The sequence below is a fragment of the Arvicanthis niloticus genome, chromosome 26 (assembly GCF_011762505.2).
Source record: "Arvicanthis niloticus isolate mArvNil1 chromosome 26, mArvNil1.pat.X, whole genome shotgun sequence".
Lineage (NCBI taxonomy): Eukaryota > Metazoa > Chordata > Mammalia > Rodentia > Muridae > Arvicanthis > Arvicanthis niloticus.
The window spans coordinates 4,417,132-4,440,973 of record NC_133434.1 but is presented as its reverse complement, the minus strand read 5'-3'; the positions used below and the strand labels follow the sequence as shown (position 1 = coordinate 4,440,973).

The 23,842-nt window shown below is 46.2% G+C and overlaps 1 protein-coding gene across 2 annotated transcripts in view; it reads right to left on the bottom strand.

Moving 5' to 3' along the window:
* Positions 1 to 23,842, bottom strand: part of Kirrel3 (kirre like nephrin family adhesion molecule 3) — a 562,840-nt gene that overhangs the window by 95,454 nt on the left and 443,544 nt on the right. For both annotated transcript variants that reach the window (XM_076924603.1, XM_076924604.1), the window contains exon 3: positions 2,930 to 3,079. In XM_076924603.1, the coding sequence (XP_076780718.1) occupies positions 2,930 to 3,079 (150 nt within the window). The remainder of the gene's footprint in view (positions 1 to 2,929; positions 3,080 to 23,842) is intronic.

Below are 23,842 nucleotides of genomic sequence, written 5' to 3'. Positions count from 1 at the left end.
TTGAACTTATGTCAGTTTTGCACTGACCTCCCCAAGTGCTAAAATTTCAGGTATCAGCTACCAGGTCTACCCCTATCCTCTATGCATGCTAATTTAAATACAAATGATGTCAGGGCAAAGGAGATGGCTCAGTGGGTAGCACCCTTGCCATGCAAGCATGAGAGTCCATGTTCAGATCCTTAGCACCCCAAAAGTTGGCTGTGGTGGTGGTATTGGGGGCAAGGAACAGAGACCAGTCCATCTTGGGGTCTTACTGTCCAGTCAGTCTGGCCAACTGGTGAGCTCCAGGTTCAGTGAGAGAACCTATCTCAAAAATAGGTAGAGACTGAAGAAGACACCCATCATTGACCTCTGGCCTGTTCTATAAAGATGGTTTGAATGAAAACGCTTCCCTAGGCTCAATAGAGAGTAGCACTATTAGGAGGTGTGGCCTTGTTAGAGTAGGTGTGGTTTGCACTATTAGGAGGTGTGGCCTTGTTAGAGTGGGTGTGGTTTTATTAGAGGAAGTATGTCACTGTGGATGGGCTTTGAGGTTTCAAATGCTCAAGCCAGGCCCAGTGTCACTCTCTCTTCCTCCTGCCTGATGACCCAGATGTAGAACCCTAAACTCCGTCATCAGCACCATGTCTACTTTCATGCTACCATGCTTCCCACTATGATGATACTGGACTAAACCTCTGAAACTGTGAACCAGCCCCAGTTAAATGCTTTCTTTTGTAAGAGTTGCTGTGGTCATGGTGCTTCTTTACAACAATAAAAAGCCCCAAGACAATACATATGGTTACACTTACCTACATATACATGCATACACATGGCCAGCATATACATACAACACACACAAACACATACACACACACACACACACACACACACACGCACGCACACATACACAGTGGAAAAAAAGTACAAATGGCAGGGAGGTAGAGGTATCCGTCTATCTTGAAAGGGAGCAGACAGGGTCTTATCCGATTAGATTGGTAAGATAGCTGAGTCAATTTATTTTTCCTCAACTGTTACTCTGTTCTCCTTTCAATTAAAGGGGATTATAATATTTTCCTGTCTTTGGATAATCATAGATTCAGGGGGACATCTGGGAAGTGCCTTTTAGGAGGAAAATACCCTATCTGCACCCGAGAATGTTCTGGCAGACATTTTCTGTCTGGTGGTGTCTCAGCCTTCGTGACCAGAAAGACTCTAATGTGTCAGTGAGAGACTCATGTCTTGTATACTGAGTCGGGGTAACACAGTTAAAATGGAAGAGGACAGAGCCACAGCAGCAGGAAGTCCTGTGACACTAGGCCTCAGTTTCCCTGTCTTATGCACTCACCAAGTCTTTGCTGAATTCAGCTGTATTCTGTTCTGTCCCCTTTGTACCAGGCCAGCAAGGGGTATGTAGGGAACCTGTGAGAATCTATCATTATTGTCAGGATGGTGTTTTTGTGGATAGATGACTAAATAGGAGACAGATACTTCTTAGGGGCCTGACTTTATGGGCTCTGCAGCAGAGAGTCGAGGGCCTGTCTTCCTTAGAGACTTAGTCAGACTGGAGGGGAAGCCAGCTCAGGCCATGGATGGTCCTAGCGAACCAGGTATAGAACTTCAGATCAGAGATGAAATTATCTGTGCCTTGGTGTCAATTCTATGATCTGTTCCTAGTGACTTGGGACCTGATGAGACAAGGTCCCCACAAAAGGCTGATAACCATTGACCAGGAGCCCAGACAGTCCTTTTCATCAGTCATGGGGCTGGTCCAGGCTCATGGCTGTCCAGAGCATAAGCAATTCTCATTTGGGAAGGTTGTCGTGTTCCCCCATCTCTCTAGGGTACCAGAGCTGAGCATCTCTGAAGTTGGCTGGTTCCCATAACACTTAAACTTTACGACAGCACAGTATATTTTGGAGCTATTCTCGGTATTTTATCTCTGCTCAGCTGGGCTGCAGCATTAGGCCCGTGCCTGCTACTGACCATTGCCATAATGTTTCAATATACATTTTTTTTTGGCAAGGCATAACTCATATTTTAAAATATTAATTTGCCAGCCCTAGCGTTTCCGAGTGCACTTCGAGTTTTATTTTCCTGCAGCTGTACAGCGTGAACGAGGAGAAACTACTTCCCAGTTGAATGCATGTCTCTCACTCTTCCTCTACCCCTAGATGTTCCCAGATGGCAGGTGAGTGGCACCCAGATCCGTCCTTCTGAATTTCATCATGCATTTCAGCCCAGCAATCAGCCCCTTGCTCGTCCAGCCCAGGGCAGAGTAATGACAGAATGGTCAAGCGACATGGACTGGCTGCAGTTTTTTTTTTTTTTTTTTTTAAATGCCCTGGGGAAAGGGTAGGTTGGCAAGGTGTTTGGATGAGCTTCTGAAATAGCCACACAGAACAGTTACCAAATGATATGGCCTGGCACAAACTACAGAGTTGATGTGCCAGTCAGTAGCAGCTGCAGGAGGCCCCCATGGTGCAGCTTGCCCGGGTGGCTGAACAAGGTTGGCAGTTAATGTAAACCCTTCCTGTCTTTTCTTCCCATCATGAGATGAATCCTGGGAGAAGCAGATTTTCTTGTGAGTTTTCAGTTCATTGGCTCTCTCCTTGGGTGGGAAGCTGGATCATGCCTTGATAAATGAGGATTCATTTTGGGCCAAGCACATGATGTTTGGAAATCTGACTTTGTGGGGATCACACTGGCTCTGGAATGAATTCTGTTCTAGGTTTAGGACAGACCACCAGAATGGGGATCAGTACTCATAGCCAGAGGCACCCGGGGCCCCTAGGGATCTAGATCCAGGACTGGGCTGTCAGGAGAGTTGCCGAGTTGGCTGGGGATTTGAGCCCCAAATGGAATATGGAGTTCTACAGTGGGACAGATAGGGGAGGCAGTGTATGAACCGAGCTTTTTTGTATGGGTGAGGGAGTCTAGAAGTACTCACTTGAGAGATCTCTGCCTACACCCAGAGCCAAGCCATCTTTGATCCACAGGACGAAGCCATCATATTCAGGGATGGCACACAGCAGAGTCACTGGCTGTCCTGACACCACCACTTGGTCCTGGGGTTGCTGGCTGAAGGAGTAGACTTGACCTGTAGAGGGAGAAGCACAGTGGTCAGTCAGTGATGACAACAGTGCCTTTCATGCTCTAGAATTAGAGCCAGGCTGTTCCGAGACCCCCAACACTAGCTGAGTTCCCCTCTTTTTTCAGGGGCTGGCTTGAGACTCTGAACTCCAGCTCCTTTCTTATGTAACTCAAGTACTGACCGTCTGGATGAACCTCAGCCACCTCCCTTCTCTGTGTTCGACTCTCACCTAACTTCACTTGCTCAGGAGTCATATGGTTCTAGTTCAACTTGGCAATATAGGTGATTGGTGGCTACTATAGGGCCTTGGCAGGAGCAGGTAGCCATCCCTACCTAGAGTCTTCTTTCCTTTTTGTTCCTTTTTTTAAAAAAAGGAATAATTTATTTTATGCATATGAGTACACTGTAACTGTCTTCAGACACACCAGAAGAGGGCATCAGATTCCATTACAGATGGTTATGAGAGCCACCATGTGGTCATTGGGAATTAAACTCAGGACCTCTGGAAGAACAGCCAGCACTCTTAACCTCTGAGCCAGCTCTCCAGCCCCCTTCTTTCATTGTCTAAGGTTGGCTCTTACAGTCTCCCCTTGGGAATCTCTTGGAAGCCCACGCCTCTCACCCACACCTCAAAGCAAGATGCTATCGGTTCCCATTTTATTATGCAAATAGTTTTCTGCATATGTGAGATGCCAGGCTCTGTGCTGAGACTTTAAGCGTCAGCTTATGAATTCTCTCATTCTGTCAACAACATAACCATAGTAGGCACTGCCTCTACATGGAGATGAGGAGGCTGGCATAAGTATGGGACAAAGAGGAGTAATGCTGAGCTGACTCAGTCCTTCCAATGCCGGATGTGCTGCCTGGGGGTACTGTGCTAACAGCACCCTTCAGAGCATCAGCAGACAGCTCTGCAGGACTGGGAACCAAGGTGTTGTCAATGGCTATCTGGCAGCTTAGGGTCTGTGAATCTGCCTCATTCTGTCTCTGAGGGTTGTTCTTCTCTGCTGAACTGGGCTCCATGCAGCTCCCAAAGCATGGGCTTGGGGAAAGTAGGGAGGGAACGTGGTCTGTGTTCCTGGGAGGCCACAAAGAGTAGACAGACAGTGGACCAGTGATAATCTGAGATGACTGCAGTCAGTGCTTTCCCTTCTAGTGCTTCTCCTAGAGACAATGTAGTGCTTCAGGGCAGGAAAAAAAATTCACCATTTTATAACAAAGAAACCAGGATCAGAGAGGCACAGCAACAGGATCAGGGTCACACAGATAATGAGTGGTGGAGTTGGCTGGAATGGGGGCCACTTGAGTTTTGAGCCCTCAGTTTGTTCTTACCCCCAGCTCTGAAGACACAGATATTTTGTGGGAGGGAAAGAAACCTGGGAGTCAGATGGTGCCTCCTTCCCATAGCACCACAGATGACCTGGACTTAGATTACCATCCCACACAGGATGGTGGGTATAGAAAGAGCTGAGGTGCAGGGCAGGGCATGGGGCCCCTAGAGCAGCAGAGAGTGAGGACAGCAGGCAAGTCTGGAGTTCACAGCCTGATGGGATCTTAGCAACCTCTCCGAGGAGTCTCATTAAAGATGAAATTGTGGGAGTAACCTTTTTTATTCTGATTTGAGCTTTACAAGTTAGATGACGGAGGGTATTTTAATCAGCTCTGGGTGGTGGGTTTTTCTCTTACTCTGTCGCTTCAACTTTTCTGTCGTAATTAGGCTCTTTCTGGCGCCAAAACAAGAAAGAGGAAAAGATGAGACAGAAGAGGAAGAGGGGTGAAGGGAAGAACCATAAAGCAGGGGTCCCGACAGGGAGAAAGGAGAGTGGGAGAGGGAAGGGGAGGAGAAGAGGCAGAGGAGAGAAAGGGAGAGGAGATGGGAAGAAGGGAAGAGTAAATGAGGAGGGAGAGAGAAGTGGGTAGGAGGAGGAAGAAGGATTAAGAGGAAGAAGAGGAGGAGGGAAAAGGAGGAAGGAAGGAGGGAGAAGGGGAAGGAGGAAGAAGAAGACAAGAGAGAAGAAGAAAAGAGGAAAAGATGGAGAGTGGGAGGAGGAGGGAATGGGGAGGAGGGAGAAGAAAAGGAGAGTGATCAGGATGAGGAGTAAGGGAGGAGGTGTGGAGGGGAGGGAAGAGGGAGGAGGGCAAGGAGGATGAGAAGGAACAGGAGGGGGGAGAGCAGAGAGGAGGTGGAGTAGATGAGGTATGGAGGACTAAGGAGAGGAAGAAGAGGAAGGAGCACGGAGGACACTTTTCCTAGGTGTCTGTCCCTCCCTGCTCTAATCTTTTATCCTGGAATTTTTTTTCAAAGACAGTGTTAAGGCAGTTCCAGTGGCAGCCAATGCTCCTGTGATCAGAGAGAATTATCAGGTTGTCAGCCAGGGGCTAAAGGGACTGTAATGAAAAAGCCCTAAAGGAAGCGGTGCCTGGACTTCCAAATGTCCCTTATTAGGAGCTTCAACAGGAGGTAACTGTCCATTCTTCCCAACCCATTCTTTTCATGCTTGGTAGAAGGAGAAGGAAGCATTGTTGAAGATGCTTGGAGCATCCATCTCAGGGGGTAAGGGTGAGTCCTGGATGGTTATCACTGGGAGGAGAGGTCAGTGACAACCTTGCGGGGGCAGGGGGAGTGTGGGGTTAACTCTGAGAAGTCACAAGATCACAGTGGAGGGTGTCTCAGAACCAGGAGTTGGAGCAGATGCAAGATCCTCCCAGTAACACCAGAAGGCTGGAGAGGGCAGAGAACTTCCTAGGTGCAGTTCTGATGGAGGTTTCGTGGGCCTTTAGCCACCACTGTTTATGTTTAGACCCACTTGGATTTTCTGTGGAAAACATGTTTCTGGGGATGGGGAGGGCACAGAGTTCTCAAAATCATCCAAAAGATATGATTTGCAATTTACTTTGGGGGTGGAGTGGGAGCTGAGTTCCCCCCACCAACCCCTCTTTTCTCTCCAATTTTAATATTTTCACGCTATGTTCAGGCCACTAAAATTACTTTGCCTCTCAATACCCAACTGTGGGATACAGGGCTTCTCTGACAGCATAGGCAATTGCCATTACTCTTTGTAAATGCTGAGACAGTAAAACTAGATATTATGAAGACATAACATACTTAGGTGGTAGAAATCAAGCCAGAACCAGACTGAAGACTTTGTTTCTTCTGGCTACATTTCAGAATGCTAGATGGAGCTAGGCAGGCTGGCGGAGAAAACTCACTAGTGGAATTATACAGTGGTGAATCCTGAACGTTGCAGGATCGACTTGCCAGGCAAAATGTGCCCACTGGAGCATTAGTGGCATGACGGTTGTGAGGGCAACCAACTGTCTTCTGATTAGATTTGAGGCCCCCTCCAAAGAAGGAAATTGCACCTGATACTGTAAACCTGACACTGATACATGTGAATCCCATGGCAAAGGAGGTCATAGACTCCAGGAAGGGGGCTATTTAAATGATCAGGATGTCAAACCTTCTAAATCTTTAAAGGTGTACCCACAGATTTCAACCTTGCTTTTAATGTTGGTTAGAGAAGTTTCTTCCGTGCAGCGGTCATCAGCTAATGCAGACTCATAACTGATCTTAGTGTTGAGAATAAGTGAGTGTCGTGTGCTTACCCACAAATGAAATATATCTATAACATCTCCCATCCCCACTCTTTAAGGATTATGGAAAGAATGTTAGAGCCGGAAGGTGTGGAGAAGCACCGTGAACTGCCGTCTTCTGAATCTGGCATGGCCATTACACTCATGAACTCATTACCACTATGGTCACTTGCACAAGACCTGTACAAGACCAAGTCATGACAACAGTCAACATTCCAGCACATGGCACTAATGGAACTCCATAGATTGTGTGTGTGTGTGTGTGTGTGTGAGAGAGAGAGAGAGAGAGAGAGAGAGAGAGAGAGAGAGAGAGAGAGAGAGAGAGACAGACAGAGAGAGAGAGAGACAGAGAGAGAGAGACAGAGAGACAGAGAGACAGAGAGAGAGACAGAGAGACAGAGAGAGAGAGAGACAGAGACAGAGAGACAGAGAGACAGAGACACACACAGAGAGACAGAGAGACAGAGATTGGGAACATGAAGGTGGGAAGGGGACATGATGTTGAGTGATGCCTAGGGAAAGCCAGAGGGGGCAGTTGGAGGTACATAGGACCAAAATACATTGTATACATATATGAAATTGTCAAAGAATAAATAATATATATTTAAAAATAAGTGAAGTGATTTTTTTTTCTTCCAAAGCTGAGATGCTTTTATAAACAGATCTTAGGCTTGGTGGATAAGAGGAGTAGATAGAAGTTGGGGTGCTATAGAAGAGCAAGTGGAAGGAAAATCAATACTTTTTCACCCTTAGGATGGACCTTGAGGCCTTCAGAGCCAGGAGCTCTTTGGAGCCCAGTGTGAGAGGCATGGGTGGGGTCGTTTCTGGAGAAGCCCCTTCTCCTAACTTGCTCCGTTTTTCCTTGGCCCTTTTCCTTTCAACCCTAGGCAAACTGTCTTCTTCCTCTTTCATCCACTTTGACCCCTAGCCTATGTGACAGTGTCACCCACACTCAGGGTAGCTTGTCTCTCCTTGATCTCAGTAAATTCCCACATGGACACACCCAGAGGTGAGCTTTACTGACCTCTCAGCACCTACTTAGTTCAATCACGTGGTGGACCAAGGTCAACCAGTGCAGCCATTTTCTCCAAGTCTTACTGCACTATTTGTCCAATGCTGGAGAAACATAAATGAAGACTCAGTGCATCTCCAGAAAGACAGAGGCACAGCAGCCTCTCTGTCACGGCGCCTGGCACACAGCATGTGAACATCAAGCGTCCCTCTGTTAAATGCTTGTAGCTTGTTACCTTTGGTTCGTTTCCTGTTCTGCGCTCTGTGTTCATTGTAGGACAGGAGCTTTTGCATTATAAACTACTGATGGGGTAGACACTGTGCTGAACACACCACACAGAAGGGCTAAGGTAAGAGACAAAGGAGAAGAGCCAGAATCACAAGGGATCAGTTTCATAGGAGAGGAAACCCCAGTTATTTATAAGAAACCCACTGTATGATGGACCTGTAGTACTGAATGCACACATGGATCTGTTATATACGGCACCCAGGATTACCGTGGCTCTGTAGTACTGAATGCACACATGGATCTGTTATATACGGCACCCAGGATTACCGTGGCTCTGTAGTACTGAATGCACACATGGATCTGTTATATACGGCACCCAGGATTACCGTGGCTCTGTAGTACTGAATGCACACATGGATCTGTTATATACGGCACCCAGGATTACCGTGGCTCTGCGATGCATGGAAGCCATCATTAGCACGTGTTATAGGTAAAATGAATGCTCTAATGTGGTTCTTAAACATCTCCAGAAGGCTCAGCTTGATGCTTTTGAGAGGTGGGAGTGGCATCATGAGAGGCGGAGCCTCCTGGGAGATCTTTAGGTCATTGTGGATATGCTCTGTTCTCTCTCTCTCTCTCTCTCACTCTCTCTCTCTTTCTCTCTCTCTCCCTCCCTTCCTCCCTTCCTCCCTCGTCTCTCTTCCTCCCTCCTTCCTCTTCTTCTTCTTCTTCTTCTTCTTCTTCTTCTTCTTCTTCTTCTTCTTCTTCTTCTTCTTCTTCTTCTTCTTCTTCTTTGTTTTTTTCGAGACAGGGTTTCTCTGTGTAGCCCTGGCTGTCCTGGAACTCACTCTGTAGACCAGGCTGGCCTCGAACTCAGAAATCCTCCTGCCTCTGCCTCCCAAGTGCTGGGATTAAAGGCGTGCTCTCTCTTTCCTTCCTTCCTTCCTTCCTTCCTTCCTTCCTTCCTTCCTTCCTTCCCTCCCTCCTTCCTTCCTTCCTTCCTTCCTTCCTTGTGTGTGTAAGTGCAGGGGCATGTGCTAGTATAAGTGTGGAGATTAAAGGACCACTTCTGCTGCCATCTTCTGCCATGTTTGAGAGAGGATCCCTTATTGTTCACCACTGTAGACTCCAGAATAACTGGAACATGACCTTCTGGGGATTTTTCTCTCTCTTTCTCCAATCTTTCAATAGGAATAATGCAGATGTGTCTTGTAGATCCTGTTCTATAGATAGGGATGTGGAGATTTGAACTCAGGTCTTCATGCATATCTATTGAGACATGTCCTCAGCGTGGGGGTGTGTTCATGGAGGGAATTATGGGACTTGATACTCTCTCTCTCTCTCTCTCTCTCTCTCTCTCTCTCTCTCTTTCTCTCATTTCTCAGCTTAAAGTGTTTAGTTCTGACATTGACCTAGAGGCAACAGAACCCCTTTACCAAGCCTTGGAGCCCCCCAAACTGTGAGACCAAAGAATACTTTTGTTTTTATAAATTGATTGTTGTAGGTATTTTCTCTGTGTCAGGAAAGCTGCTGAACACACAGAGGCTCACACAAATGGAGGGGTTTGCCCAAGTTGACAAGTGTACATGGTTACCCCAAGTAAAACTCAAATTTGAGAGTCTGAAGTTCTGTTCTCTTAGCACTACTCCACCGTGGCTGCTGAGCTGAGCGCCTGGACCCAGATTTTGATTCTCTGTCTAGTACTCACACCACCGACCAGATCACCAAAGGCCAAAGAGCTTTTAAAGTATAGGTGATTCCTTGATTTCATGTCCCCTCTCTGCAGTATGCACATGTGACTTGCTTGGGAGTAGACACAATTGGCCTCCTGTCTTCACTTCTTCTTTAGTTTAACCATTTCTGTTATCCTTTTTATTAACCAGCTTATTTTTTTCTTCCTTTTGAGACAGGATCTTGCTATATGACTCTTGGGTGTGTAATCCTCCTGCATCTGTCTCTTGAGTTCTGGAATAGCAGTTATGTTTCATCAACCCAGCTCCACTTTGGGCTTTGAACAATTTCTTCTCATTCATATAGAATGTCTTTCCCCCTTCCTTTGATGTCATGTAACTTTCCTGGATCTTCTTTTTCTCCATAACTTGCCCAGGCTCCTTTTGGCTAGGAGGCTACCTGGGAGCTCTAGAAGGGATGGGGTTGTATATCCTCTAAGATCCTAGAACAGTGGTTCTCAATCTGTGGGCTGTGACCAAGAGAAAACACACATTTCCAATGGCCTTAGGAACTGAGACACTGCTCGGTAGCAAAATTACAGCTATGAAGTAGCAATGAACTGATTTTATGGTTGGGGTTACCACAGCATGAGGGCCTCTATTAAAGGGTTACAACATTACACAGGTTGAAAAATCACTGTCCTGGAGTCTATGGTGCTGTGATCTCTTTGGGTGAGGAGCTGGTAAAAAGATGGCTAGTCTTTCTAGGCCCGTGCTTACTGGCATTCTCCCATGCTCTGTTTAGAAAAGTCATGCTCAACATGTGTCTGCCATACACAGCTGTCAGTCTCGACTCCTCTAGGGATATGTTGTGGTCCTCCAGTGTCCTAACTCTGTGTCACTCACAGGAAAAGGTCTCGCTTTGTGCTGTCCTGGTGGTGGAAAGAGGAGCTTGGAATGGGACATAGCATGGGGTCGGCATCTGTCACAGCAGAGGAGATAAAGCCCCAGTGCATGCTGTCCTTTGAGTCTGGTCAAAAGTGGAGGCTATATACCTGCTTCCTGCTGCGACCCACCTATGTTTGGAGGCTCAGCAGTGTATGCTCAATTTCTTCTTTCTTACTCAAAGCCTGGTCAGTTTGACTTGGTCTTTGCCATGTATAGTGCTGAGAGAATGTAGCCATTGCTTTCAGGGCCCCCTTGATAGAAAGTCAGAGTCCGTGGGATGCTTAGTCTTGCCATTAGAGCCTATGATCTGTAGATATGTGTGCACGACAATTATAATGGCTGTGAGCAGTGGCATTCAACTAAAATCCAGCCTACCTTTGTGTCAAAACTTAAGGCCGCTGTTGGGATTTACTGAGAGTTCCTGGATGGTCACCTTAGATATATATATATAGAATATTATATATATAATAATTCTAATATATAATATATATTAATATATAATATATATAATATATAATAATTCTACTATATATATATTTATAATATATATTAGAATATAAAGGGTCATGCAGTCATCTCAGAGAGGTCATACAAAGTTTGTGTGGAGCTTAAGAAATCTCTGTTACAAGGGAGGTTGGTGGGATGTTCATGTCGGTAAAGGTGCTGGCTGCGAAACCTCAATGATGTGAGGTCAATGCAAAGAGCCCATATAAAAGTAGAAAGAGAGAATTGACTCCACAAGGTTGTCCTCTAACCTCTGTGTATGTACCATTATTACACACACGCACATGCATAACCCCACTGATAATGTATAAAATTGAAAGGTCTACTTCAAGATGGGAGTTGGAGGTACAGAGAATCTTCCTGGAGCGGGTTGTGATGGAAGATACAGAGAAGGAGAAACTCATTCTTAGGTAGAATTTATTAAAAGTGAGACAGGCGAAGCTCCTCAGCTACCTCCCTGAGAGCCTGAATATTGTCACTTTTCAGATCCAGGTCTTGGACAGTAGAATGGACCTAGTTGCAATTTGATCCTACAAAGAACCCCACCCTGTCAATATCTGTATAACTGGGGCAAGTTGCTCACCTTCTTAGAGCCTCGGTGTGATGGTTTGAATAAAAATGGTCCCCATAGGCTAAAAGGGAATGGCACTATTAGGAGGTGTGACTTTGTTGGAAGAAGTGCATCACTAGGGGGCAGGCTTTGAGGTCTCAAATGCTCAACCAGGTCTAGATTGACATCCACTCCCTGCTGCCTATGGCTGTAGATGTAGAACTCTCAGCTACCTCTTCAGCACCGTGTCTACCTGCATGCTGCCATGTGCCCACTGTTATGATAATGGACTGAACTTCTGAAACTGTAAGCCATCTTCTATTAAATGTTTTCCTTTGTAAGGGTTACTGTGCTCATGGTGTGTCTGCCCAGCAATAGAAGCGCTAACTAAGACACTCAGTTTCCTGATGTCCTCAGTGGGAATGACAGCAGTGAAGGCGCTATAAAGATGCAGGCCTGTATGTAAGTCATCCTGTATTCACAGTGTTCTATAAAGGGTTCGTGTCACCACCATCCACACATCTCGGTGAGCCCGGAACTATACAAAGCAGCACCCAAGTAGCGCATGTCATGGGCAGAGATAGAACTCCTACAAGTTTGATATTGGATCCCATTAGAAATTTGCATGTAGAGATCAGAGCTAGGCCCTGTGGGTTCTGTCAGAACATCCCTTACCAGTCAGCTTTGGAGATTCCCAGGGCGCCTAGCCAGCAGCACAGAAAGGGCACCTGTTCTTATTAGTGACTAGTTGGAAGAGGCTTAAGAATACTCATTTCAGGGGTCTTTATTGCCAGCTTCCTCTCAGCTCAGAGCATGTAGTAAATTGTCTCTTATGAGATTAAAGAATGCCATCCTTGTCATGAGAAGCAAGCAAGGAAGAGGAAGAAGAGCAGGGCCCGCTGGCCCCTAATGATACCAGAACAGTACTGGCAGACACAAGGGGAGGGAGCCAGCCAGAGGCACAAGGTTTGCTTCCTGACCTTGACCCGTCAGCACTTGTGCAGAATTCCAGGTTGTGATCTCCACAGATTGGGGTGGTGGGAAGGCACTAGCCCACTGACTAAGAAATCTGATTTATGTAAAGGGTCTGAGTATATGACAGCAACTGTGGTAGGTAGGTAGCATCAGGGCTTGAGATAGGGGCAGGAACCATTTCATCTGGTACGGGGGGGGGGGCAGTAAAGTGTGCCTTTTTCTGCTGGCCATGGTCTTAGAACCTGGAACAAGAGAAGGTGTGCCCAGAGCTGGAGTAAGAAGTTGCATAGACTTAGTGCTCAAAGCGAGGTAGAAGGAAGGAGCCACAGGAACCTGGGTTCTGAAGTGGTCTGCAGGGCAAGCCAGATGAGGGTAGGGAGATGGTGTCTCCTGCAGTGAAGAACATTAAAGTTCAAGGGTCAGGATGTGGCCAGGAAGGGACAGCAAGAGGGCCATAAGCTCCGGTTTCTGTGTTGGAAACCTGTAGAGAGAACAGGGTCTAAAGTACACAGAACCATCCCTGCCTCCTGCAATGACAGTCACCACTCTCATTTTTTATGAACTGCTGTGTGGGGTATGCATATAAGAAAATAATCAGAAGGAGACACTAACCTGGGAGTGGGGGAAGAGAGTGGTATGTGTGTGTGTGTGAGAGAGAGAGAGGTGGGGGGAGATAGGGATACAAATAGGGCATGGGAGAGGGTTGAGGGGAGCTGGCTGCATTAGCCCTCAAATTCGTGCTGAGACAATTGTAGTTAACGAGAAGCCATCAAGGGTTTGGGACCCATTTGCTTAGGCCCCAGTTTTAGGAAGATCGCAGGATGATGCTGGGAGGATGGATGGAGAAGGATCATCCAAAGCAGGAAGACTGATCAGGAAGATTGTGCTGTCATAAGGGCTCAGCTAACGCATATTGCCAGAAGGAAGAGAATGGACTTAGCATCCACTTGGAGGTAGGGTTGACAGCGTTTGGTGGGGAGATGGAGACTGTTGCTGGCGGTGATGGTGAGCCTCTTGTCTTCAGAGGTGAAGCTGGGCTGAGGTGATGTGGTCCCGTGGTAAGTGTGTGTGTTGATGGGGAGCACTCTGAAGCACACAAGGAAGGTATTTTGGGTATAGTTGGGTCAATGGGTCTGGAAGTGAGAAGGTGTAAATAACTTTTATGTATTGAACACTTGCTCTGGTGCGCGTGCGTGCATGTATGTGTGTGTGTGTGTGTGTGTGTGTGTGTGTGTGTGTGTGTAGGCACATGGGGGTCAGAGGGTGACAGATGTCTTTCTCAATTTCTCTTCATTTTAACTTTGAGACAGGAGGCTTAAGTAGACTAGGCTGGCTAGCTGTTGAGCCCCAGAGATCCTCCTGTCTCTGCTTTCCCAGTGCCAGGACGGTAAGCACATACAACTAGTCCTGGCTCTTTTTTGGTAGGTGTTGGGGGTTTGAGCCCAAGGTTCACACTTTCATGGAAAGTACTTTATCAACCAAGCTCTCTCCTAAGTTCTCCTTACTGTTACTTCTTTAAAATTTACACACACACACACACACACACACACACACACACACACACACACACCATAATCATATTCACATTTCCACTACTCTCTCTTGTTCTCCATTTTTTCCTGTTCGTCTTCCCACCTCTAAAAAGTTCCTTGTACTTTCATGTCTTATATAGCATTTGGTACGGACCCGAGAATTCACCTCCAAACATGATATGCAACTAAGTGGGCCAGGTTCATTTAGTCAGGATGTGCTGGGACCAGCTATCTGGAATTAGGTATTTAACTCCAGTCAAGGTTCATACTGGCTTTGAATTCTGTTGTGAGAACAAGAGGCCATCGAGGTCCATCTTCCTTGAGAGAAGGAGAAGCTGGGTGAACTTAGTTCAAGACACAGCCTTTCCCCTACTGCCCCTTTCTCTTTGACCTTTGGTGGAGCAGAGATTTGGAGACACTTTTATTTTTAACTCCGTCATTTGTAGCCACTGGCAACTTGTTTCTGGCGCACAGGTTAGGAGAAGCTTGCCAGTGCCTTGAATATTGATTCACAGTGCTTGTTGATTTTGTTTGGTCACACGTGGGAGTAAGCTACTTCCCAGGCTCAACTGAAAGGACAGAAATTTGGGGTCTATTCTTCCTCTGTTCTCTAATTCCTTGCAGGAGCTATGGTAGCACAGACAGCCTGTGACTCTGATGTCTCACACTCCTGTCCTCAGGACACAATCTGCCAAGGTTGTCCTAGACACTATGGGTCTCTAATGAAGAACAATCGGGCTGACCAAGGCAGGGTGAGTCCAAAGTTATCATAAATCGTGTGCCTGCTGATTATCAGGGTTGCAGCCTCCGTCAGAGCTTGTCCTGTGCTCATTAGCAGCAGGAGACGGACTCTGCCATCGATCCAGCAGAGGCCTGGGTGCCAAGAAGATGCTGATAAGTGCTTCGGCAAATGGGGTTCCTCTGTGCCCGTGAAGGATCCCATCCATTCCTGTCTGAGGTCACCCATGTGGAATGAGAGTGGGCAGAGGGGTGTAAGTCTGCAGGGAGAATAGAAGGTGTAGAAGGGAGACATTCTGGCCACAGAGAAGAACCCTGGATAATGTCCAGGCCTGCTGCTACTTGGTCATTGGATTCAGGCTGGGTTTCTTTCTCTGTTCCTCTGTCTGAATCTGAGATTTTTGTGACTTCGTACAGGGAGGTATAGAGAGCAATAAGAATTCGGTGCTAAAGCATAGGGATAGGGCGTTACTTTAGTACATCAGATGGGGATGCAGGCCTTGGCCATAGGCAGAAAGTACGTTTACAGTTGCTTTTTACAGAGCATCAGTTTGGGAACCACAGGGCTAAGGGTGAGTCTGGGCCACAGCTTAGCTTACACTATGATGCCCAGCATCTTTCGCTCTCTTTTATAAAGGCCACAGGTTAGACACACGAAGCTATGTCTGTGCCCTGAGGACCCCGTTGCCCCTTCTTAGTTGTGTGCCTTTGGGCCTGACTCTGGCATTACTCAAGATTGGATTGGTCACCTGTGAGATGCAGAATCTAGACAACTAGATAATCAACCTGCTTCAGGCTGCTCCCTCCCACCCCCCGATGCTGCATGCTCTAATTTACCCAAACTCCTACTTTCGCAAGCCCCAGGGATGAAAATAATAAAATGTGAGGCACAGGGAAGTTAAAACAAACCCTCAGGGACTCTTGGTCTTTTTGGGGAAAGACCTTATCATAAATATTGTTTTTTTTTTAAAACAAGAATTTTAAAAATAATTATTTTTATAGTTCTGTATGTCATGCCCTTCAGAATGGTTTAAAAACTTTTATATGAGTAAGAATTATCCATGGAACTAACTAGAAATATAGTTCCCTGGACTCAAGCTTAGAGAGGTTGAGGTGATAGATTTTCATGATGTCAAGAAACTTGTGTTGAGAGCTTCCAGCAGTTTGGAAATCACAGCTGAGATGTATCCACACACAATAAGCAACGCAGGGCTTAGGGTATGTGCTCTTTCTAGACTCTGAAGATTAATGGTATTCTTGACCAGCTACTGTCTCTTTCTGAATGTGCCTTGTTTTTCCCAAACTAAACCGAGAAGGCATTGGACAAAGTCAACAGTTTTCCACATACCTTTATAAATGTATACAATCCTCTTGTCAGTGAAATACCATGTGGTACTGCAAAAATAGGGTTGGAGAACTGAGTCCTGTTCTGTGTCGCCTCCCAAGGTCTCTGTGTACAGTGTTCAAGGGCTGAGAAGCCTCTGAGTCCTTAGATGATCTGCAAGGGTTCCATGAAGGGTAGCTTGGCTATGCCCCACTGATAGGAGCATGAGCCTAGCACCTTGGAATACTGTGTGGCTGGGGCTGGCTGCCATTAAGTATCAGGTGCTTTTTGTCCCTTGGCACTAATCTAGCATCGAGAAGCACAGCTTAAATCTGTCATTTAATGGGGCGACTTCTTGGTCCTGACTACAAGTAAACCATCCCAGTGCATGTCCTCAGTTCTACCCCTCTTGGACTAATACAGTCAACTTTAAATTTTTTTTTTTGAAATTGCATTTATACAGTGTGTGTGTGTGTGTTAGGAAGAGTTTCTTCCAATTTACCATGTGAGTCCCAGGTTTTAAACTCCAATAGTCAGGTTTGGCAGCAGGCACCTCTACCCACTAAATGATCCTGCTCCCCACTAAGTACAACCAACGATTTATAGTCTTTGTCAATGGAGAGGAGCAAAAGTGTGTGAATAATCCACACGGTGGACAGCCTGAGCTAATGAAACTTATTTTCACTTTGGAATGCATTTCGGTATTCTTGTTTGAATATGGATGGATTTGATTTTTCTAGGACTTTTTAAATACTTAAACAAACTTACAGTCTGATGATGGGGTTCCCTGCCTGTCTACTCCTCAGCTGGGTAGAGAGCATCACTTCAACACTGGTCCAAAGTTAGTGCTAGTCACACTCTCCTTCCCTTCTGTCATCTCTCTGGCTCACACCTTCCCTAAGAGAGACTGGGGATATTAACTGATTTTGCCTTTAAAGGACTTTCGTTCCCTTTGGGCCTCATGCAAATAAGAGCAGAATAGGAAGCTGTGAAATGTTAACAGAGGACTTCATTAAGCAGTCTTGGTGATAGCATTTGCCAGGAATGGGGACAATTTGCCAACAGATAATTGAGAGCTGACTATATATGTGTCCTAATTAAAAAAGCGATTCTTGTCACTGCCCTGGGATTCTGGGCCCAGTCTTCTGGTTGGTTTGGGATATTAGCCACAGCGAACTTTTGTATATACTTCATGCTTCACAGAACACCTCCCATATATTTTCTTACTTAATAATCCTCTCGATACCCAACGGAGAAGGGCTGATCACCAGCCTCTCAGGTTAGAAACCTGAGAAGCTAAGGCTCAGAGCCAACTGTCCCGCTGTAGCAATGCCCATGCTATTTTGTCTTCTTCCTTTTTACGCTGACTTTTTTTGTCACTGTCAAAGATATACCCTTGAGGGGGATTTCATTAGTTGTTTCCACCCAAGAAGGCGTCAGCCAAGAAAACACAGCCAACTTGTAACAGCTACCCATGTTTTTCAAAAGTTTGGTGTAGGCTTGTGTATAAAGGAGAAGTTTTATGCCAAAAGCACATAGGAAGGAGATGGAATATGCAGGCTTTTGTGGGTGCTGAGGATAAGCGTTGAGTTCTACCTTCCAAGGAAGCTTAGGCTGGTGTCTAGTGTCCCAGAAGATAGGTTGGCCATGTGCAGATGTAATGAATTGGGACAGAGCTCCTAGGAGCAGACCCAATTCCAGACTGGCCATTTCCACAGCAATCCTGAGACATAGAGAGAGCCTTTCCCATTTTATGGATGAGGAACCTGGAACTCAGAGAGGACAAATAACTGGCTCGAGGTCATTGGTGATGGATAATGGAACTAAGATTTGAATCCTTTGATTCTAGTGCTGGCTTTTGTTTACACAGCTGTACCGAGTGCAGAGGGAGTTTGAACCCCGGGTTTTCACTTTAGAGGACAGAGTACTGTGCCCTCTAGCTGCTCCATCTAGAACAGATGTGAAAATGATAGACCGTCTGCTTTACACCCTCCATGTATAGTCTTGCCCAGCTCTAGATCAGGGTAATACTCCCATGTGCCAGTGGGGCTTAGTTGAGCCCCATAAACATTAATTTAGGATGCACAGTCTCTGTACCCAGGCTAAGGCATGGAGGTTAAATTGTTTTCTTTGTGTGTATGTGTGCCTGTCTAGAGACCAGCACTCGACCAACAAGGCCATCCACCTTGTTTTTTTGAGAACACCACTCATAGAACTGGAGCTCTCCCTGGCTAGCAACCTTCCTGCCTCCACTTCCCCAGTGCTTGGATTACAAGTATGTGCTTCCATGCCTAACTTTTTTGACATGTGCTTTCAAGATTAAACGTAGGTCCTCGGGTTTGCACGGCAAATACTTTCTAACTGACTAAGCTCTGTCCCCCCAACCCTGTGCTTTCTCTCTGTCTTTCAACAGGATCTCATTATATAGCTCGAATTGACCTTGAACTCATAATGTTCCTGCTTTCACTCACCGAGTACTGGGATTAAGGGCATGCTCCATCATGCCTGGCTTGGAACGGCCACCTCCACTCTTCTTCTTGGCACATTCTTTGCTATGGAAGCCGATCTTCTACAACAGCTTTCTCGGCTCAGCCCTGAGCTTAGTGACGAATGGCTTCCATTCCCTGCTCTGCTGGAGCTGTGGGCCTTTGCAATAGCTACTACAGTGCTGGGCTGCTTCTTTGTTGTGCGATAACTCAGGGAGGGCTGGCTGGTTCCTACCCAAAACCTTGTGCTGGGCCATGGGATTAGGGGGCCACTGTTAGTTGCCATCTTGGGAGAGTGGTCCATGCTTGCCGGCCTTTCGAGACATCTCTATTTTTCAGTTGGGGGGCCCCTGGAGATGCGTATGGCTCCTATAATAGCAGAGTTACTCATGGCTTCACTGGAAGTGGAGCAGCTTTGATAACTCCTCCTCTAAATGCAGCAATATTTGGTAACACTTGGCGTCTTGGGGAGAGAATTCATGTCCATAATTAGTTACTGTATATCACTGTGAGTACTCTGCTCGGGATTTACTGGGCAAATACCATTTAACTGCACAATAACTACAGGTCCTTGCTGCTTATTGGGTAATTTACTAAGGCTGGGAGAATGGGGCAGGAGGGATGCCGAATAGGAGGTATTGTAACCCCTTGAATCAAACTTTATGAGTTCAGGTTTGGCAGAGAAGAGGCTGCTTGTCGCCAGCTCTCCTTGCTTTGTTTTGCAGGGTTGGCGGCAGATTGCTTTCTTTCTTTTATTCATGGCTGAAGGACTGGTCTGAGACTAAGCTGTGGGACTGCCCACAGCCACCTAGGGTTATAGAGGGGGTCTTTTGATTGAGAAGGTCGTTGGCCAGAGTCTACTGAAGAAACCTGGCTATGCATCTAGCCTGTCATTGACTCCCTCCACGGGGCCCCTTTCTGTATCTGGGCCAGTGGGTGGGAAGGGCAGGGAGCCGTTCTTGCCTGGAAGCATTAACATAATCTCAGTTCTCTCTTCTTGAACAAGTATGAGTGTTGCCTGGGAAGCAGCCATCTCTGGACCTTGGATGGCGTTCCCAGCCCTAATCTGCTTGAGTAAAGTCTGTCTTAGTTTGGCCGTGCACTGTCTAAACTCCTGTAACCTATTTAGGCCACAGAGAGGGGAAGAGACACAATAATGAAAAACTCAACGTGCAACATTGCCTTACGCAATCTAATAAATTACTCTGTAGCCGGCTGCCAGCTCAGACTAAGCCCAATATTGCCTGCAGTAATTATTTGGATCAAATGCAGTTTATCTGCTTCATATTTGTGCTTCTGTGTTCAGTGGTAACTTATAAATGTCATTGTGGTGTTTATTTGTTATAATGAAACTTAATGGCATTGGAAGCCAGGAGCAGAGCTGGTGGGGCGGCAGGTTTAAAACAATCTCTTCATCTCTGGAGAAGGAGTGAGCCAAGATAACCCTGCAGCGCCCTGTGGAGAAGAGATTTGAAGAAGCACTGTGTCCTTGTACTGTGTGGCGGAGCCAGGAGTTCTAAGCCGGCACCAAAGGTCATTTGGCTTTCCCTCTGGAGACATCTATCAGGGGTGGGTAAGATCTGGCTGTAAGTTAGCCAAGCACTCTCCCATCTGTCCTTGCTCTGTCTTCTGAAGACTTTTGAGACATGAGAGGCGTTGTTCAGTTTTCACCCAACCAGCGGCTGCTCTAAAGGATTGATGCTCATTGCCCAGGGTCTTGGGAAGCTGAGGTCTTGAATTGGGATGGAAATTAGTGCACCAAATGAATGGGCTCTAAGGGATAGTCAGGGGAGGCCTGAAGGAAGAGGAGGGGATGATGGAGCATGAAGGAAGGAGGGCCCAAGGCACTGAAAGAGTGGCCAGCAGGCCCGGTAGCATGAAGCATGGGGAATGTCGAAGCCAAGGAGGATCAGACAGGGTCAGAGTATAAGACTCTGCAGAAGCAACACAGAAAAGGGTGAGGCGATTAGTATAGAATTTGGAGTTTTAGCTGATCCAGTGCTGGTTTCTGTCATTTACTGGCTGGCTGGCTTTGTGCAAGTTATTTTTTACTCCTGATTTTGATTTCCTCATGTGGACCACGGGGATCAGTATAGCTATCCTCCCGGACTGCGCTGATCATTAAACAAGCCAGTGTGTCTAAAGTGATGAAGATGGTATCTGGCACAGACTGAATGATGACTAAGAATTTCAGTGGCAGTGATTGGCACACCGTACATGGTCAACCAATGTTAGCTGAGTGAATAGGAGGACCATGCCACCTCCCACTTATGGGCATTACAAAACCCCCTTTCAAATAGCTGAGTTTGGACTTTGCCTTCATAATGCTCAGGGTTGTACAGTGTGGACATGGAGACCCAGCATGGTTAGCGACATGCTCATGGCTACCCAGCTCACATGTAGAAGGGGAACTGGTTCTCCTATGTTCTAGGGCAGAGGGCCTTCTATCCAGGTCCTCCCATGACAGCCCTTGACTTGACCTGGGAGACTGACCTCATCCATGCTGACCCTCTGCCTTGTACAGAGGGCAGACTGCCACTCTCCAGCACAACAAGGGACTTCTCCCAACTGCTTCCTTTTAATATTGCATTTGCTATTCGCTTATGAAATAGTCCAGCTTCCCTCCTTGGTGACATGTGTTTATAAGGCCCCTACCTCATGGATAAAAATGAAAAATACTCGTCATTGTGATTTCTCCCACTGGCTATCCCAACCCCATGACTCCTGATCTCTGCACAAATGGGATGGAAGTGGAGTATCCACTTGGAACAGTGAGTACTAAGAAAATTTGTGTTTTCCCAGAAGCACCTGCAGAGCCACCTCGTATATATTATCTTCACAACGAATGCATGCAGCGTTTGTTGTAAAGGGTTGATTGTTAAAAATAAAAAAAAAATACTGTTTTCATTGTTTGATTCCTAATTCATTAAATATTACCTGGAGAAGTGTTTGCTTCACGCAAATAACACACTGTTTTATTTACAATTTATGCTGTTCACCCATGTTATTTTTCTGGTTCTCCTCACAGGCAGCTATGACTTTTTTTTAAAAAAAAAAAGATTTATTTATTTATTATGTATAGTGTTCTTCCTGCATGTATACCTGCATGCCAGAAGAGGGCGCCAGATCTCATTATAGATGGTTATGTGCCACCATGCTGGGAATTGATCTCAGGACCTCTGGAAGAGCAATCAGTGCTCTTTAACCATCTCTCCAGCCCAGACTTTTTTTTTTTTTTTTTTAATGACAGTGCTCACTCAAATTATTTTTGTTGCTACCTTCTAACTGCAAGTTTGCTACTGTTATGAATCATAATGTAAATGTCTAATATGCAGGTATCTGGTATGTGACCTTCCCCCCCCCCCAAGGTTGAGAACAGTTGTTCTAGAAGCCCGAGGCTCAATTCTCAGCTCTCATGTGAGGCTGTCTAATGTCTTTCCATCTGCAACTCCAGTTTCAGGGGGATCTGATGACCTCTTCTGGCTGTTGCAGGCAGCAGGCACACATGTGGTACACAGACATACAAACAGGCAAAACACCCATTTACATAAAATAAGGGTTTTTCAAAAAGGGGATGGCATTTTCTCTTAGGTGGTACCCATGACAATCAGGAGGTGCTGGGGCCAGCAAGAGTGCTGGAAGCTAACACTTCTATCCTCGTGTATGAGCCTTAAGCATCTTCCAACCAATTTGCCTTTAGAGATGGTATATAAATGTTCCACTCCTGGGGTCTCCTGACTTTGATTCATCATTCTACAGCATGCTCCAGAGTTCCTATAGTTCTAGACTCTAGTTGTCCGCAGTGATAACAGGCTGGGTGATACTTCATGCTGGCTCCAATCTTTCATGTCAATTTTTAAAAAGTCACTCTGGTACCCTCTTTTCCTGCAGATAAATGATCACATTTAAATATGCCTCTGGGGTAACTGGGCAAAGTGAGAATATTCTCCCCGGTCTCCCACAGCTCTGAGTACACAGTCAGCACCTGATAAATCCTCAAAGCAAACAGAAATGAACTTTCAGAACAGACCCAAGTGCAGATATCAGCACACTGAGGACAGCAGGCTAGCCAGAGTGGCAGATGAATGGGTGTTGGATGGGAAGCTTGCCTCTGTCTAGACCTGAGAGCATCACAACCACGTCCTCACCTCTGCACTTACAGCACATGATTCTGGGCCAGAATCATGAGGAACCGTGGCCTGACATCCTTCCTCAACAAGACAGGAGTGACTTGTGCCCTATTTTGAGATCCTTTCGTGAATAGCGGTTGAGATGTGTTACTCTTTACTGCTAAGAATGGTGGTTATTCCTAGTCCATTTGACTCAGAGGTGGGGAACTGTTACATTGCTCTATTTATCCCACACTCGGTATGCAGTTACTGAAACTGTCACCGTGTCCTATATTCCATAGGCTATTATGTGTATTTCAAACCATTACATAAATGGACTTGATTTGGTACTTCTGAATGTCATTAAACTCCTCCCCATACCAGTAACAACACCGTTTCCATAGAAACAAATATATTTCAGCAAGAAAGGCACAGGGAAGAAGCAGATGGAGCAGAGGAGAGAAACAATATCCCATTGCTGCTTTCAGAGTGCTGGACCTGGCGCTGTGCAATGACCACCCTGAGAAGGTATTACACGTACCTTCAGATTTTTATTGACTTCCCTCTCAATAGAGTCCTGGGTAATTCATCTCAGCCCCAAACCTACTCATTCTGCTACACAGCTCTGAGAACTTTATGGCACCACAGGTCATTAGGCACCTCATTCATTTCCACTCTTCTATGCCTTCTCTAGACTCTGGAGGGAGGGGCCTGGAGTGAGGGTCGCAGCATTTAGTGAGTTCAGTGATGGGGCTTTGAGACTAGATGAGGGCAGAGAAGTGGTGAGGGGAGAGGAGGCCTCCTCAGGACACAGCACAGGGGAGACACCAATATCTTGCCAATAACTGCTGCTTCCCAGGTCACTTGACCCCTTGTTAGTACAGTTGGAATGCTAGGATGAAGACGCTTGGAGCTAAAGGAGTATAATAGTGTGTGTATCTGTATCTGTATCTGTATCTGTATCTGTATCTCTATCTGTATCTGTATCTGTATCTGTATCTGTGTATCTGTATCTGTATCTGTATCTGTATCTGTATCTGTATCTGTATCTGTATCTGTATCTGTATCTGTATCTGTATCTGTGTATCTGTATCTGTGT